The sequence below is a fragment of the Pochonia chlamydosporia genome, chromosome 1 (genome assembly GCF_001653235.2).
Source record: "Pochonia chlamydosporia 170 chromosome 1, whole genome shotgun sequence".
In the NCBI taxonomy this organism is placed as follows: Eukaryota; Fungi; Ascomycota; class Sordariomycetes; order Hypocreales; family Clavicipitaceae; genus Pochonia; species Pochonia chlamydosporia.
In genome coordinates, this window is record NC_035790.1 from 7,909,075 (window position 1) to 7,923,693 (window position 14,619).

The 14,619-nt window shown below is 50.6% G+C and overlaps 2 protein-coding genes across 2 annotated transcripts; both read left to right on the forward strand.

The window, feature by feature from the left end:
• Window positions 1–2,543: 2,543 nt before the first annotated feature.
• On the forward strand, window positions 2,544–7,031 carry VFPPC_02091 (xanthine dehydrogenase; the record flags this gene model as incomplete). The annotated part of the gene is made up of 3 exons (XM_018281802.1): window positions 2,544–2,728; window positions 2,812–5,244; window positions 5,309–7,031. 3 exons carry the CDS (start codon window positions 2,544–2,546, stop codon window positions 7,029–7,031), a joined length of 4,341 nt encoding a protein of 1,446 aa, XP_018138877.1.
• A 1,544-nt stretch (window positions 7,032–8,575) lies between these two features.
• Window positions 8,576–10,956, forward strand: VFPPC_13203 (Zn cluster transcription factor Rds2; the record flags this gene model as incomplete). The annotated part of the gene is made up of 7 exons (XM_022428866.1): window positions 8,576–8,714; window positions 8,916–9,073; window positions 9,153–9,170; window positions 9,321–9,663; window positions 9,830–10,593; window positions 10,658–10,848; window positions 10,905–10,956. 7 exons carry the CDS (start codon window positions 8,576–8,578, stop codon window positions 10,954–10,956), a joined length of 1,665 nt encoding a protein of 554 aa, XP_022284115.1.
• Window positions 10,957–14,619: the final 3,663 nt, after the last annotated feature.

Genomic DNA, 14,619 nt, shown 5'->3' on the forward strand with positions numbered 1-14,619 from the left:
CTAGGCCCAGCAGTCAGCACGAAGCGCGACAACATCACAAGCAAATTGAGACATTGATAGTCACTGCGGACCCTAGTTGACGAGAGATTCCTGGTACGGTACATGGGCGGTGATGTAACACCATGGTCCGAAATAGCGTCTGACTGCCCATCTCCCATGTCCACAACGCGCTACTCCGCAGATCGCGATACAAGAGTCGTCACACATATCAAAGCAGTGTGAGTGGTTGAACTCTGGGACAGTCGCTAACTCGGAGCCGAGCCGACGAGCAGCTTGCTCAGCCTTAAGGCAGGGTTCGTTCTGCGTCCATCGCTCGTCGATGTCGAAATGTGATAGAAATGACTTTGATAGACGGCGAGCGCACGGGTAAATTCCATAATTTGCTCACTATTGCGGAAAGTGTTCTGTCGTCCTTTCTTCTGCGATAGGCTATTGAGCTCCAGTTCGCGAAGCGACTTATCTCAGTATTTTTATGTCCTTGTTGTGACGATCGGATTATTCTCGTCTGACCAACAGGGCTATAGTGAGAGCTAAGCATGGTTATTGGTGCCTCTTAGCAGCAATGTGGAAGAGCGCAGTGGGACAGATCGGCAGAGATGATGTGAGATATTAGGCTGGCAAGCTGGCTGGCGATGACTGGACTACCTTGGTATCTAGGCAGGTTGCAGAGATCGCATGAACAAACCAAAGATCCAGAGTGTTGTTCTGGCCAGTAGCCATACCTTGGGATCGAGGTTCGCCATCATGCAAATCCTGCTCGCATGAGGCGCACGGTGAGAAAATACGAAGTGCAGGAGAACGCGACATGTGGTGAATCCATGCCCTCTGACTGGTCAGACAAGGCGAGGCTTAGAAGGTATTTTCATGGTAATGCGAGAACTTGTGGTGTTTAAGGATGTAAGTCCAGCAGGAAAATTATCATGATGGTGGCTCAGAAGTGGTCATGAAGCATCTCGACATGCTCGCCAAACACGGAGTACGCAAGAATGAGTTCTGCCAGGTGGTGCATGATAAAGTAGAAGATCTTCATTCCCACATTTTCGGCCACTGAACAGGTGCCGAATCAGGAACATGTATCCCGTAATGATGATTGCAATGGCTGCAGACACTGGTGCATAATGGTGCAACTCTGTGATAACCACCAGTGTGACCCTTGGTAGGTGCAGAGTAAAAGGCGTCTCGGCATGGATAATGACATCTCTTCCGTACCAAGACAAAACCATACTGACAGAAGTGTCAGTTGTGTGGAACAACACAGACATGGCCGGCGGATTCTCGTTTGATGGACCTCAACCCCGGATTCTATTCTTGTTCGGCATGGAGTCCACGTGGAGTTTAGCTTGGAGCCCTAGGTTCTCTATTTCTCCGCATTCGATGAGCATGATTAGTCTAGGCAATCATATTTCGGAATCTGGAATCGGAATCGAAGAAAATGGAGCTCGCCGAGCACCAAGGTGCCAGAACCTACGAGAGGAGGACAGGTATCAAGTGGCGAGGGGCGACATTTCAACCTGCTTGGACGACATCAAGTCCATGATTATGATGATGATGCGAACCAGAGGGAATTTCAAAAACAAACACTCTTATTCGACAATGGTAAACGGTGAGAGAAAGAATCGGCAGCCATCTTGGTTCGGAAACTAGGATCCGCCAAAAAAGGCTTCGAGATGGTGAATCCAGGGTATGTTGTGGAGATCCAAGATGGAGGTTGAGACGGTCAAGCGCAAGACAAGCCCGTTTCAATGCTGAGGTCTGAGCTGTTCAGGTTCAGGTGGTGGAGGGTCCCGACAAGTGGGGCAGTACATGGTAGGAACACCCATCGGAACCTGCCGATATGCGATGACTGGCGCTGAGAGTTCACCAATGGTTGGGCGTGTCAGTGCTATCTGCAGCGATAGTGACATCTGGACAGCCCAGTGCCCCGTAATGGCGGGGTACTGCCCCTGTAAGGCCGCTCCAAGCCCCGCGTTCAATGTTTCTACCTCAACTTTCTCGGCTGGCATTTGCCCCTTCCAGTTTGCAGTCGGATTGTCGCTGCACCAAAACATCAATCACCTGGACAAAAGTTGGCCAAGTCTGGGATTTGCCACGGTGCAAAATCTCAACTCACCAAGTGCCATTTGCCTCGCACTTGTTCTCCTCCACTCCAACCAGTTAAGAGAGCCAGCCACTTCCCCAGCTGCATCGTACTTCAGTACTGAATCCAATCCCTGGACCGGGTCCAAATTTGATACCGCCTGGGTGCAGGTGTGCATCGTGGGCAGCTCCGGCAGACCAAATCCAACCGTCGCCACCCGTTTAGGACCACGCCGTCGTCCTTGAGCAATCCTCACATCTCGAATTTGCCATCCACTTCATCGTCAAACTACAAAGCCGCTGTCGACCCCCCACTAGTAAGTCTTGTCCTGCTCGCCTTTACTCTGCTAGTTTTGTCCTCCCGCTAGCTGGTCCTTGTACATACTTGTTTTTCCTCGTCTTGGTCCATCTAGAGCGTTGACTGACCTTCACCCTTTGCGTCCTTATCGACAGTGAGTTCGTCAGCCATGGCTCCCATAGCCGTCTCACCCGAGCGGGAGCCTTTGCCAGAAACTCTGGCGGCTCTGACGGCCAAGTTTGACGACACCTTGCGCTTCTATCTCAACGGAACCAAGGTCGTGCTAGATGATATCGACCCTGAAATCACAGTGTTGGAGTATCTTCGAGGTATTGGACTCACTGGCACCAAACTGTATGTTTGACCCCTTTCTACCTTTTCTTACAGGGAAACCTCCCAGCGAAACATGTTAACTAATGCATCTGGATTCGTCACAGCGGTTGTGGAGAAGGTGGTTGCGGTGCCTGTACCATCGTTGTCAGCCAATATAACCCTACCACAAAGCAAATCTACCATGCTAGTGTAAACGCCTGTCTAGCACCGCTGGTCAGTCTAGACGGCAAGCATGTCATCACCATTGAAGGTATTGGCAACACAAAACGCCCCCATCCTACACAAGAGCGTGTCGCCAAGGGGAACGGCAGTCAGTGTGGCTTCTGTACCCCCGGTATTGTCATGAGTTTGTACGCTCTCCTCAGAAACAATGAGACACCTACAGAGCATGAGATGGAAGAAGCCTTTGACGGCAATCTATGTCGATGTACCGGATACAGACCGATTCTTGATGCTGCCCAGACCTTCAGCGTCGAACAAGCCTTCCCTAACGGTCTACCCAAGACAGATGGCGACTCTGGCTGTTGCAAACAGAATGGAAACGGCGATGCCCAAACCAACGGCAGTGGTGGATGCTGCAAGAGTGACTCCAATGGAGTAAACGGTACAAACGGAACTCACTCAGAAAATGGTGTCACCAACGGTACCACCAACGGCACCGCCAACGGCACCGCCAACGGATCAACCAATGGATTGAACGGACACTCTAATGGAGCTACAAAGCCAGCGCCCCAGACAAATGGCGGCGGATGCTGCATGCAAAACGGCAATGGTCCACCTTCGGGAGGTTGCTGCATGCAAAAGAAGGGCCTCGATGACCAGCCCATCAAGCGATTCACCCCTCCTGGCTTCATTGAGTACAACCCTGACACGGAGCTGATCTTCCCTCCGGCGCTGAAGAAGCAGGAACTTCGGCCGTTGGCATTTGGGAACAAGAGAAAGATGTGGTACCGACCAACTACCTTGGAGCAGCTTTTACAAATCAAAAGAGTCCACCCACAAGCCAAGATTATCGGCGGAAGCAGTGAAACTCAAATCGAAATCAAGTTTAAAGCTCTTCAGTACCCGGCATCCGTTTTCGTTGGTGACATTGCCGAGCTTCGGCAGTATGAGTTCAAGGATGATCACGTCGAGGTGGGAGGCAACGTCATTTTGACAGATTTGGAGGGCATCTGTGAGAAGGCTATGAAGCATTACGGCAATGAACGTGGCCAGGTATTTGACGGCATCTTGAAACAGCTCAAATTCTTCGCTGGAAGACAAATTCGAAACGTGGGCACTCCAGCTGGCAATCTTGTCACCGCATCACCCATTTCCGATCTGAACCCTGCTCTGTGGGCAGCAGACGCCGTTCTCGTGACCAAATCAGCAACCAAAGAGACTGAAATTCCCATGTCACAGTTCTTTACCGGTTACCGCCGAACAGCCCTTGCTCCGGATGCCATCATTGCCTCCATCAGAATTCCCGTGACCGCCTCTAAGAATGAATTCTACCGTTCTTACAAGCAGGCTAAGCGCAAGGATGACGATATCGCCATCGTTACTGGAGCACTGCGTGTCAAACTGGATGACCAAGGTATTGTTACCGAGTGTAATTTGATCTACGGTGGGATGGCTGCTACTACTGTTGGTGCCAAGACAGCAACAGCCTACATCATCGGCAAAAAGTTTGCGGAGTTGGAAACACTAGAAGGCGTCATGAGTGCACTGGGCACCGACTTTGATATGCAATTCAGTGTTCCTGGAGGCATGGCATCCTACCGCAAGGCTTTAGCTTTTGGTTTCTTCTATCGATTCTATCACGACGTTTTGACAATTCTTGATGGCCAGAGCAAGCATGTCGACAAGGAGGCTATTGATGAACTTGAACGATCTCTTTCAAAGGGCACAATTGACGAGAAGTCAACTGTCGCCTATGAGCGAGAGGTTACTGGCAAGGCCAACCCCCATCTGGCTGCCCTGAGACAAACCACAGGTGAAGCTCAGTACACAGATGACATTCCTGCCCTGGCAAACGAACTTCACGGCTGCTGGGTGTTATCCACCAAGGCACACGCCAAGATTAAGTCAATAGATTACTCAAAAGCTCTCGATATGCCTGGCGTTGTCGATTATATTGACAGAAACGACATGCCGTCTGCGGAGGCGAACAAGTTTGGCCCGCCGAACTTTGATGAGGTATTCTTTGCGGAAGGAGAAGTTCACACAGCTGGACAAGCCATTGCCATGATTCTAGCAACGTCAGCAAATAAAGCCGCAGAAGCCGCCAGAGCCGTCAAGGTAGAATACGAAGAGCTGCCTGCCATCTTAACCATGGAAGAAGCTATCGAGGCACAGAGCTTCCACCCTGTATATCGAGAAATCAAAAAGGGTGACGCTGAAGCTGCCTTTAAGAATTGCGACCACGTCTTCACGGGTACTGCTCGCATGGGAGGACAGGAGCACTTCTATCTCGAAACCAATGCTTGTGTCGCTGTTCCCAAGCGTGAAGATGGAGAGATGGAACTCTTTGCTAGCACACAAAATGCCAACGAAACGTAAGTTGTTATTTCACCCTTAGCGAGATAATATAGCCAAGAATATTCTCTAACCATGTTACAGCCAAATATTCGCAGCTCGGGTCTGTGATGTCCCAGCAAACAGAATCAATGTCAGAGTCAAGAGGCTAGGAGGTGGTTTTGGTGGCAAGGAATCTCGATCAGTCATTCTCAGTTCTGCTGTTGCTCTGGCTGCGAGCAAGACGGGACGGCCTGTCCGATGCATGCTCACCCGAGAAGAAGACATGGTCACTATGGGCCAGCGACATCCATTCCTTGCCTACTATAAGGTGGGTGTAAACAAGGACGGAAAGATCCAGGCCCTCGACTTGGACATTTACAACAACGCTGGCTGGACGTTTGACTTGAGTACCGCAGTGGTCGAGCGCTCCATGTCGCACTCTGACGGCTGTTACTACATTCCCAACGTGTACGTGCGCGGCCGCATCTGCAGGACAAACACTGTATCAAACACTGCCTTCCGCGGCTTTGGTGGTCCACAGGGCATGTTCATCGCCGAGACGTATATGGAAGAGATTGCAGACCGTCTAGGAATGCCAGTCGAACAGCTCCGTGAAATCAATTTCTACGAACCACATGGCATCACGCACTTCAACCAAGTCATTGAAGACTGGCATGTTCCCCTCATGTACAAGCAAGTCAAGGACGAGTCGGACTATGATCTTCGCAGGGCCGTCGTCTCCAAATTCAACGACGACTACAAGTGGCGCAAGCGAGGTCTTTCCATCATACCCACGAAATTCGGCATCTCCTTCACGGCACTCTTCCTCAACCAGGCCGGCTCCCTGGTACACATCTACCATGACGGTTCCGTCCTGGTCGCTCACGGCGGCACGGAAATGGGCCAAGGTCTGCACACAAAGATCACCATGATTGTCGCACAAGCGCTGCAAGTACCCCTCGAAACGGTCTTCATCTCAGAAACCGCCACCAACACCGTAGCAAATGCCTCTGCCACAGCAGCCTCCGCCTCGTCCGACTTGAACGGCTACGCAGCCTTCAACGCCTGCGCACAGCTCAACGAGCGACTGGCGCCCTACCGAGCCAAACTCGGCGACAAGGCCAGCATGAAGGACATTGCACACGCCGCGTACATGGACCGTGTCAACCTGTCCGCCCAGGGCTTTTACAAGACACCCGAGATTGGGTACGTCTGGGGCGAGAACAAGGGCAAAATGTTCTTCTACTTCACGCAGGGCGTCGCTGCGGCTGAAGTGGAAATCGACACGCTTACGGGAACTTGGACCTGTCTCCGCGCCGATATCAAGATGGACGTCGGTCAATCCATCAACCCGTCCATTGACTACGGTCAAATTCAGGGTGCCTTTGTCCAAGGAATGGGTCTCTTCACCATGGAGGAATCACTCTGGCTGAGGGGTGGTCCCATGGCAGGCAACCTATTTACCAGAGGTCCTGGAGCGTACAAGATCCCCGGATTCAGAGACATCCCGCAAGAATTCAACGTTACCCTCCTTAAGGACGTGGAATGGAAAGAGCTGCGCACCATTCAACGAAGTAGAGGTGTCGGTGAACCACCCTTGTTCATGGGTAGCGCTGTCTTCTTCGCCATCAGAGATGCGTTGAAGTCTGCGAGGTCCAAGGCTGGTGTGGAAGCTACGGTTGGCGCCGATCACAGCGAGGGACTGTTGAGACTACAAAGCCCTGCGACACCAGAGAGGATCAGACTGGCGTGTGAGGATGAGATCATGCGAAAGGCAAGGGTACAGCCTAAAGAAGGGGAGAAGAGTTTTTTTGTGGTCATCTAGAATCAGTCACGGAGTCGAGAATGTGATGGAAGGAAGCATATAATGGAAAGCATATGAAAGAAACTAGTACGTAGCATATGATTGAAAAGAGCAATGTAGGCCACTGTATTATAGCCGAGTTAAAGCAAACGAGCGCGTTTCAAAATGTTTGCCATCTCCTTCTGCATAAGCACGTGTAATTTCTTCCACTACGCACGTCACGACCTTTTTCCATCTCGATTATACGGTACCTCACCAATGTAGATGGATTTGTCACAGTCACAGATACGCTAGCAAGGCATGCCGACTTTGTCATGTTGTTGAGAAAGCAAGCAAATGTGATGGGGGAATAGGTCAGCCGAGGCCGTAATCGCCCGAGGCTGTGCCCGTGAGATCCCGGCTTGTGGGAGAAGCGGGCGCCATTTCCAATTGAGACCATCCACAAGGACCAAGGAGTCTGGTCTGGTCTGGTCTGGTCTGGTCTGGTCGCACCCCGCGCCGCCCAATCAACCATGGGGTATTTCTACAGCACTTTTCCTTTGTTCAGGGATGTCTTGTGCGTCTTTGCTACGGCGGCGGCACTGACCACTGGGCAGCATGTGAGACGGGAAAGCAGGAGCATGGATCTTGCTTGGTAGATGAAGAGTGGTCGCGTGTGTTTTTTGCGTGAGGATAACGTTCAAAACCACATGGGAAGGGACAGGAGCACTTGTTAATGGCCAGAGCTTCAACATTGTATCCCTGTGGGCCGCAAAAGATCGAGGCTTCCAAGTCCCAACTGCAGGCAGGGCACATTGCCTTGGCCTTGGCCTTTGCCCATTGATGCTCAACTGGTTTCTCTTTTCAGCCCCGCCGACACCCGACAATGTCCCAGTTTGTTCCCCACCGTCCGGTTTAGCTGCGGGTGTTGGAGTCCAAGGTTTTGGTTTTGGTGTCCGGTGTGGGTTCAAGGTTTCTTTCCCATGTCCCCGGAGCGCACTTGCAGAGTCAGTTGGTTCCTGGGGTTGGCTGGGCCGACCACGCTCGTTTGTTGGCTTGCTTGCTTGCTTGCCCTCGTGCTCATCATCTTCAGCTTCTCCCCGTCCGTCTGTCCGTCCGTCGTCCATTGTTCGTGATATTCAACCTCCGCTCAACCTCACCCTGTCGCTGTCCGTTTTATCGGGCTGCGATCCCGACTCAGTCTCCTTCCACGATCCCCAAGGGGCGCACATGGCGCAGAAGCACGGCCATCGCGAGGCTATCATAACGCTTTCCGCATAGTCTGCGCAACCCCCACCAGAAAAAAGGTCGACTTGGTCCCGCCGAATTGACGAACCAGGAATCGCTTCAGTTCTTTTCGCTGCTTCGTTGCACCATTGCCAGCTTCACATCGCGACCACGGCAGCCCAATATGCCGCATTGCCCTTTGGCGAAATCGTAGACCGACCAAGGCGAAACATACAGCACGAGGCTGCAACCGCCCGCGGGCAAATGACGAGAGGTTCCGTCTGATGCTCTGCGTAACCCCAAGAACCAATGGGAATAGCCACCAACATAACATTCGCATTCGGAACCTCGCTGCTATGATGGACAAAGAATCCAAGGCCTCTGAGCGCGCAAAGGCCGACAAGGCCGACAAGTCTGAGGCAAAAGATCGCGTCAAGGATCATGGAACGGGCACCACCAATTCCAAGAGCCCAAAGAAGCGCCGTAAGGTTAATCATGGTACGAGAGCCAACCCCTTCTCCTTTTGGCGCAAATACCTGGAACGTGCCTACCTGAGGAGATCAGAGTCGTGGCCGCCTCTGGCCCGGTTCCTTGACACTGCCTAACACCACGGCTCACCTCTTCTCTCCACGTATTCCTAACTTCTGCATTAAGCATTGAGGCCTGAACAATAGTTGCTGACTGAAATGTTTCCGATAGCGTGTGTATATTGCCGGAGATCAGTAAGTTCATCATCACAAATCGTGTACTTTGTGACGGATGATGATGACGCCCACAAAATGAACCACCTCCCCACGGTTGTGCGCCGGATGCTGGGCAGTCCCCCATCTGTGTTCCTCAAATGGCTCGTTGGGATCGTGTGAAATTTGCCGCTGTGGCTCTCTTGTCTGTCTCATTGTCAAACGAACGTTTGGGCTAACATACTATTCCTCGTAGCACATGACCTGCGACCTTGTACGTATACACGAACCCACTCACTGGGTGTGCCGGAGAGCTTATCAGCAGCTTTCAATGGCAACTCAGATGTCGGCGAGAAGCCGTTGCCCCCAACCACCAGCCCCCATTATCTCCATGACCCTGCAACGCCACTAACGTTGTGTACAGGAGCGGCCATGTACCAGGTGTATCAAGCGTAACATAGGCCACCTTTGCCATGACGAGCCTCGTGACGCGGACGCAAAGAAACTGAAGAATGGCAAGACTTCTTCAGCTCCACTGGACGAGACTGATACGCACTCACAAGCCCCATCAGACGTGGCCCGCAGCTCAATATCCAGTACCATGGGACCCCCGTCCTTTGACGGCATGCGGCAGCGCTCTGCATCGGGATTTGGTGCCGGAGGTGTTCTAGGCCAAGGAAATGCAATGCCCCTGGTGACACCGGGTGCAGGCTCAGGCTTGCAAGGGAACGGCCTAAACAACAGTGGGACAGGGAATGCGAATCAATGTGAGTTGATGCCCAGTGTATCCCAAGTGATCCTCGATCGAGGGAATCTGCCCTGAGGAAATCCCACCCCTTTCACCCTCATTAACCCAAAAGTATCTTTTCTCGAAGCCGTTTGCTTGTCTCAAGAGTCAGCTTATCATGGGTCGCCGCGCTAACTACTACGTAGTCTCTGGAATTTCAGATGCTTGGCTTACTGCACAGAACTTCAATGACATGAATTCTTACAATCCAAACTACATGATTGCTCCGCAGGTTACACATGAGTTCAACCTACTCAACGACTTTCTCCACAACGGATTGCTAGATGATACCAACCTGACGGGAGACGAGACTAGACAGCTTGCCTCTCTCGGACGGTCAGGACAGTCTGACATGTTGTCAGGGTTCGGAAACAACACTGGCCTTTCGGCCGGCAGTTCAGGGCCTTCGACGAACCTTCAAGGGAATTTGATGCCTCCTCCACCAAAAGAGGCCAAAGGAGGCAAGCGATCAGGGAACTCGGCTGCCGATAAAACTCGCGAATATTACCTTCAGGCTGCTGATCCGTCTGGGAACGAAACGGGCGAAGATCGTATGGCACGTGTGCTGCGTGCGAAATATGACGCCGGTTTGCTCAAGCCGTTCAATTATATCAACGGATATGCTCGTCTAGGAAAGTACTTGGATGGTCATATAGCACCATCCTCGAAGCAGAAAATTCTGCGAACCATTAACCAGTTTCGGCCGAAGTTCAGAGAGAAGGCCCAAGGGCTGACGGATATGCAACTTATCATCGTTGAAATGTGGTTTGAGAAGCAGTTGATGGACTATGACCGTGTATTCGCGTCCATGGCGGTTCCAGCCTGCTGTTGGAGGAGAACCGGCGAGATTTTCAGGGGGAATAAGGAGATGGCGGAGCTCATCAACGTTCCTGTCGATCAGCTGCGAGATGTGAGTGCTCCTTAGTCCCTGTCCTTGTGGTACCAGCACCCATTGACCTTTCGATTGGGGAAAGATTGCCTTGCATGAGATTCTGACCGAGGAATCCATGGTTAGATACTGGGAAGAATTCGGCACCATCGCCTTCGACCCAGCTCACGATACGTTATTAACAGCATGTTCATTAAAAAACCCGAGCGACACGTCCGACCACCCTGTCGTGAAGTGTTGCTTTTCGTTTACGATTCGTCGTGATGAGCACAAATTGTGAGTACACTAGCCCCTGTGAATCTGAGATTTTCACATTCTAACACCACGAGTAGACCCGCCCTGATTGTGGGCAATTTCTTGCCTCACGACCCTCCGCCAAATTAATATGTCGCCGTTTGACGACAACGGTATATATTTGCAGGATTGGTACTTATGGCGACTATGGTGGCTTTTTCTTTTGGATGGCGTCTGGTTTGGGATCGCTCATTATGCCATGCTTGAGTGGGAAAGGTATTTGGTCAGGTATTCGTACGCGTGTTTCGCCCATGAAGGCATTGGACTAGGACAGACGGCCTCGCAGCCGCCTCTTAAATATCAATACGACAGCTTTTTGAATGTTGTAAGAAATGGAGTCTGATCCTGATGAATGGCCATGAGACGCGGGACATCTGGACGTCGGATGGCAGGCAGTGGCTATGCTCGGTTCGGGAAGGAGCAACCGCGGCAGGCCAAGTCTCTTGTATCACGGCAGCTGCTGGCATCATGAGTCTCCATGATACAATGCAGAGACCCTACGACCGTTACAACACGATACTACGCATACACGCTCGAATCGGCAAGAGACCATCTCTACATGACACAATTTCACAATGGAAGCTTCCCAAACTAATGAAAGGAATCTTGGCCGTGTACTAGGTGCATGCCGACGCCAGCCGCATTATAGAATGGACGAGTTGACTAACCATCTTCGTTGAAAGCAGACCTTGCGACCAAGCTTACGTCTATGCTAACAGATGATACTTCCAGCGACGAAGCTGCCGATGCTTATCTGGCTGATGTCGAGGATAGCCTTCATTCGGCTAACTTATGGCTTTCAACGTCAGTGACTTTAGCTTCACCATCCTCTCTGAGAAAACTCGAAACGCAAGGCCGGATGTTGTGGAACTTGTGCATGAAATTGAGACGAGATTCAACAGTCAACACCAGCAGAAGCAAGAATCAAAGACTCGTCTTACATTCCTGGCTGCTGGCCCTTTTTCTCTTCGACCTAAGTCGGCAGGGGTCAGCAGAGCAGAGGATTGAAGCCGATGTAGCGGAATACATGTTGGACTTGGTGTTGACTGTTGCAACTGCTTGCGTCAACGACGCAGAGCTTGTTGTTGCCCGGCTGGCACTGCAACGAGGTGCCGCATTCGAAAATGCCTTGGAATCTGTAGTGAGCGAACGAGAAAACAAAAATCAAAAGTCAATCCGATGCCAAGCTGCATACTATATGCTCAGAATACTGTTGGTAAGAATATGGGAAAAACAAGTGAACCCGACGATGAACTGACAAAACGAGTCCTGGCAGGAGGACCGCCTGGATGTGGCTGAATACATGTTTCGCAAAACCGACCCGTTTCGACACCTTCTTGATACTGGTTCCATTGAAAGCATAGCAGATATCCTGCAGCGAGTTGGAGCCGATCTTTCGTCCAAACGCAGCCTCGAATCTGGTTTAGATTGGCTTAGACGCGGCCACCTCCTCTTGAGCCCTATCGAACTCACTCTATCGTCAAGGGGGAAGAGTCTTTACCTCTCCATATGCAATGATATAATACAATCTACTATGCAAATTAATTTGCCTAGTACTATAGACCAAGCCAGGGAAATCTTGGACAATGCTGGGTCAAAGCTTGGCGACCACCCGATTTTGCTACACTGGCAACTGATGCTATCAACCCTCTCTCAAACCTATGACACCACCGAGGAAGCCCATTCCAGTGCCATAGCTCGTATGATCCTATCACCAGAACTCTCGGAAAGCACAGTCACTTTGATATTTTCCCACCTCACGAAGCTCATGAGCAAGTCTTGTTCTCGTGCATGTGAGTTTGTTGACGAGATACTATTTCGGCACGCACTGCCATTTAAAAACATCACACTGATAAGCAAACTTGTCTTTATGAGGATTTGGATGTCTTTGAATGTGGAAGGTAATGACAGCCAGTATCCCGAATTGAGTCATGTGGCCAACATGGCCTATGAGTCAATGCAATCATCTCTACCCAGGGTCGGAGTGGCAGCCTGCCATGCGGTATGTTCATGCAATCTAACATGGCGGATTGCACTACTGACATATTCAGTTGATATGGAAGGCGGTCGAATCTTTATTTTCTGACGAGCAGTACCACGCCGTTCAGATGTTGTGCCATCTAGCTCTCACACCCTTGTTAAAGGCGGACGACATACAGAGCCACGGGAAATTTGCCAGACGGCTAATTCTTTGTGCAATGAGACAAGGGGATGTGCAAGCTGTATATGAGTCATTGCACAATTTGATTCCTTTCTCCCAAGACGACAGCATATTAACACCGTACCTTATGTTCAAGGCGTCTCTGCTCACGTAGGATCATGAGCTGGGTTGCCAGAGTATAGGAGCCATTGCCAGGGCAGGGGAAACCATACAACGCCAAGACGTACTATATGCTTCTTTCAGTGAGTGCATAAATGCTGGCGACAAGTTGTGTGCCTTAGAGACCCTCAAAGCACTCATTGAGAAATGCGACGACGAGGAACTCACAATTATCAGCCTTCCCGTTTTCTTGCGTTGTGGCATACGGCTAATGCACACTACAATTCATGATGAACGGGAGCTCATTCAGCATGAAAACGAGTCCCAACTTGCGCAAGATACATGCCAGATCTTTGAAATAGGTATTAAACAATCTCTCCTGTATGAAAACATCCTCTAACCCTTCAGCTGCCAAGCATGCGCAACTCAGAGACAACGGAAGCGAGCCGTTTCCAATCTCCGAATTGGACTGGTTCTTCAAGAACGCATACAACATAGCTGTTTTGAGATGCCACGAATGGCACAAAGATCATATTGTCAGGCTTGCTAAAGTATGCATCACGTTTGGTAGTTTATGCTATTCACCCTCCGAGTCTTCTCTACAATCTATTGAGCTAGCAATGTACACGCTACGAAGCCAGTTTCTCATCTCAGCATGTCTCCTCACCCAAGCGAGAAATACACCAGATCTACAGGGGAAAAACAGCTACTATACAGAAATGCGAGCCCATGTCAAACAGTATCGAGCAACCTTGCAGGGCGTCAATATAGTAGATGACACGACATATCACGATCTGACTGGCAAAATGACAACTCTCCTGGTCTACGACTTCGAAGCCGCAATCTCCATCAATCAACATGATGACTTAGTAAACATCATCCAAATAGCCAAACCATATAAAGACGTGATAGCTCTCAAAGCAATGTGCGATGTCCTCTTACAATCTTCAGTCCCCATTCAAGGTAAACAGACAATCCTATCTCCCATCTCCATCGCCCAGCTAACATCTCAGTCCTAACTCACACTCTCAAATCAATCATAAACGAAATCCACGCCCTCGAGCAATTCGACGCCGCAAAACTATATAAATACCTCCGCATCATTCTTCAAATCACCCTTCCACTCAACGATAATATCGCCCTCCAAATCATGTCCCAAATTATCCAAGTTGTCCAGGAGAGTCGTGAGATGGGCACGCCGATACCTCCAGTTGAAATAGAGTGGACAGTTGCTACAACATTCAACCACGCGATTGACTATTACGCTTTTTCAGAAGAGGCCGCTTACCGAGCTTGGGCTGATAAAGCTATGGAATTGGCTGAGTGCGAGGGCGAGGAGGGAACACTGGCTGAGACTCTGCGAGGCAGGTTTGCCCAACTACGGTTTGAGAATGAAATATTTGCCATGTTAGATGGATGATGATTACCTCTTTAAACTCAAAAGAAGATACCTGTAAGTTTCATTCATATTTCTTTCCTCTGGGACAGAGAGG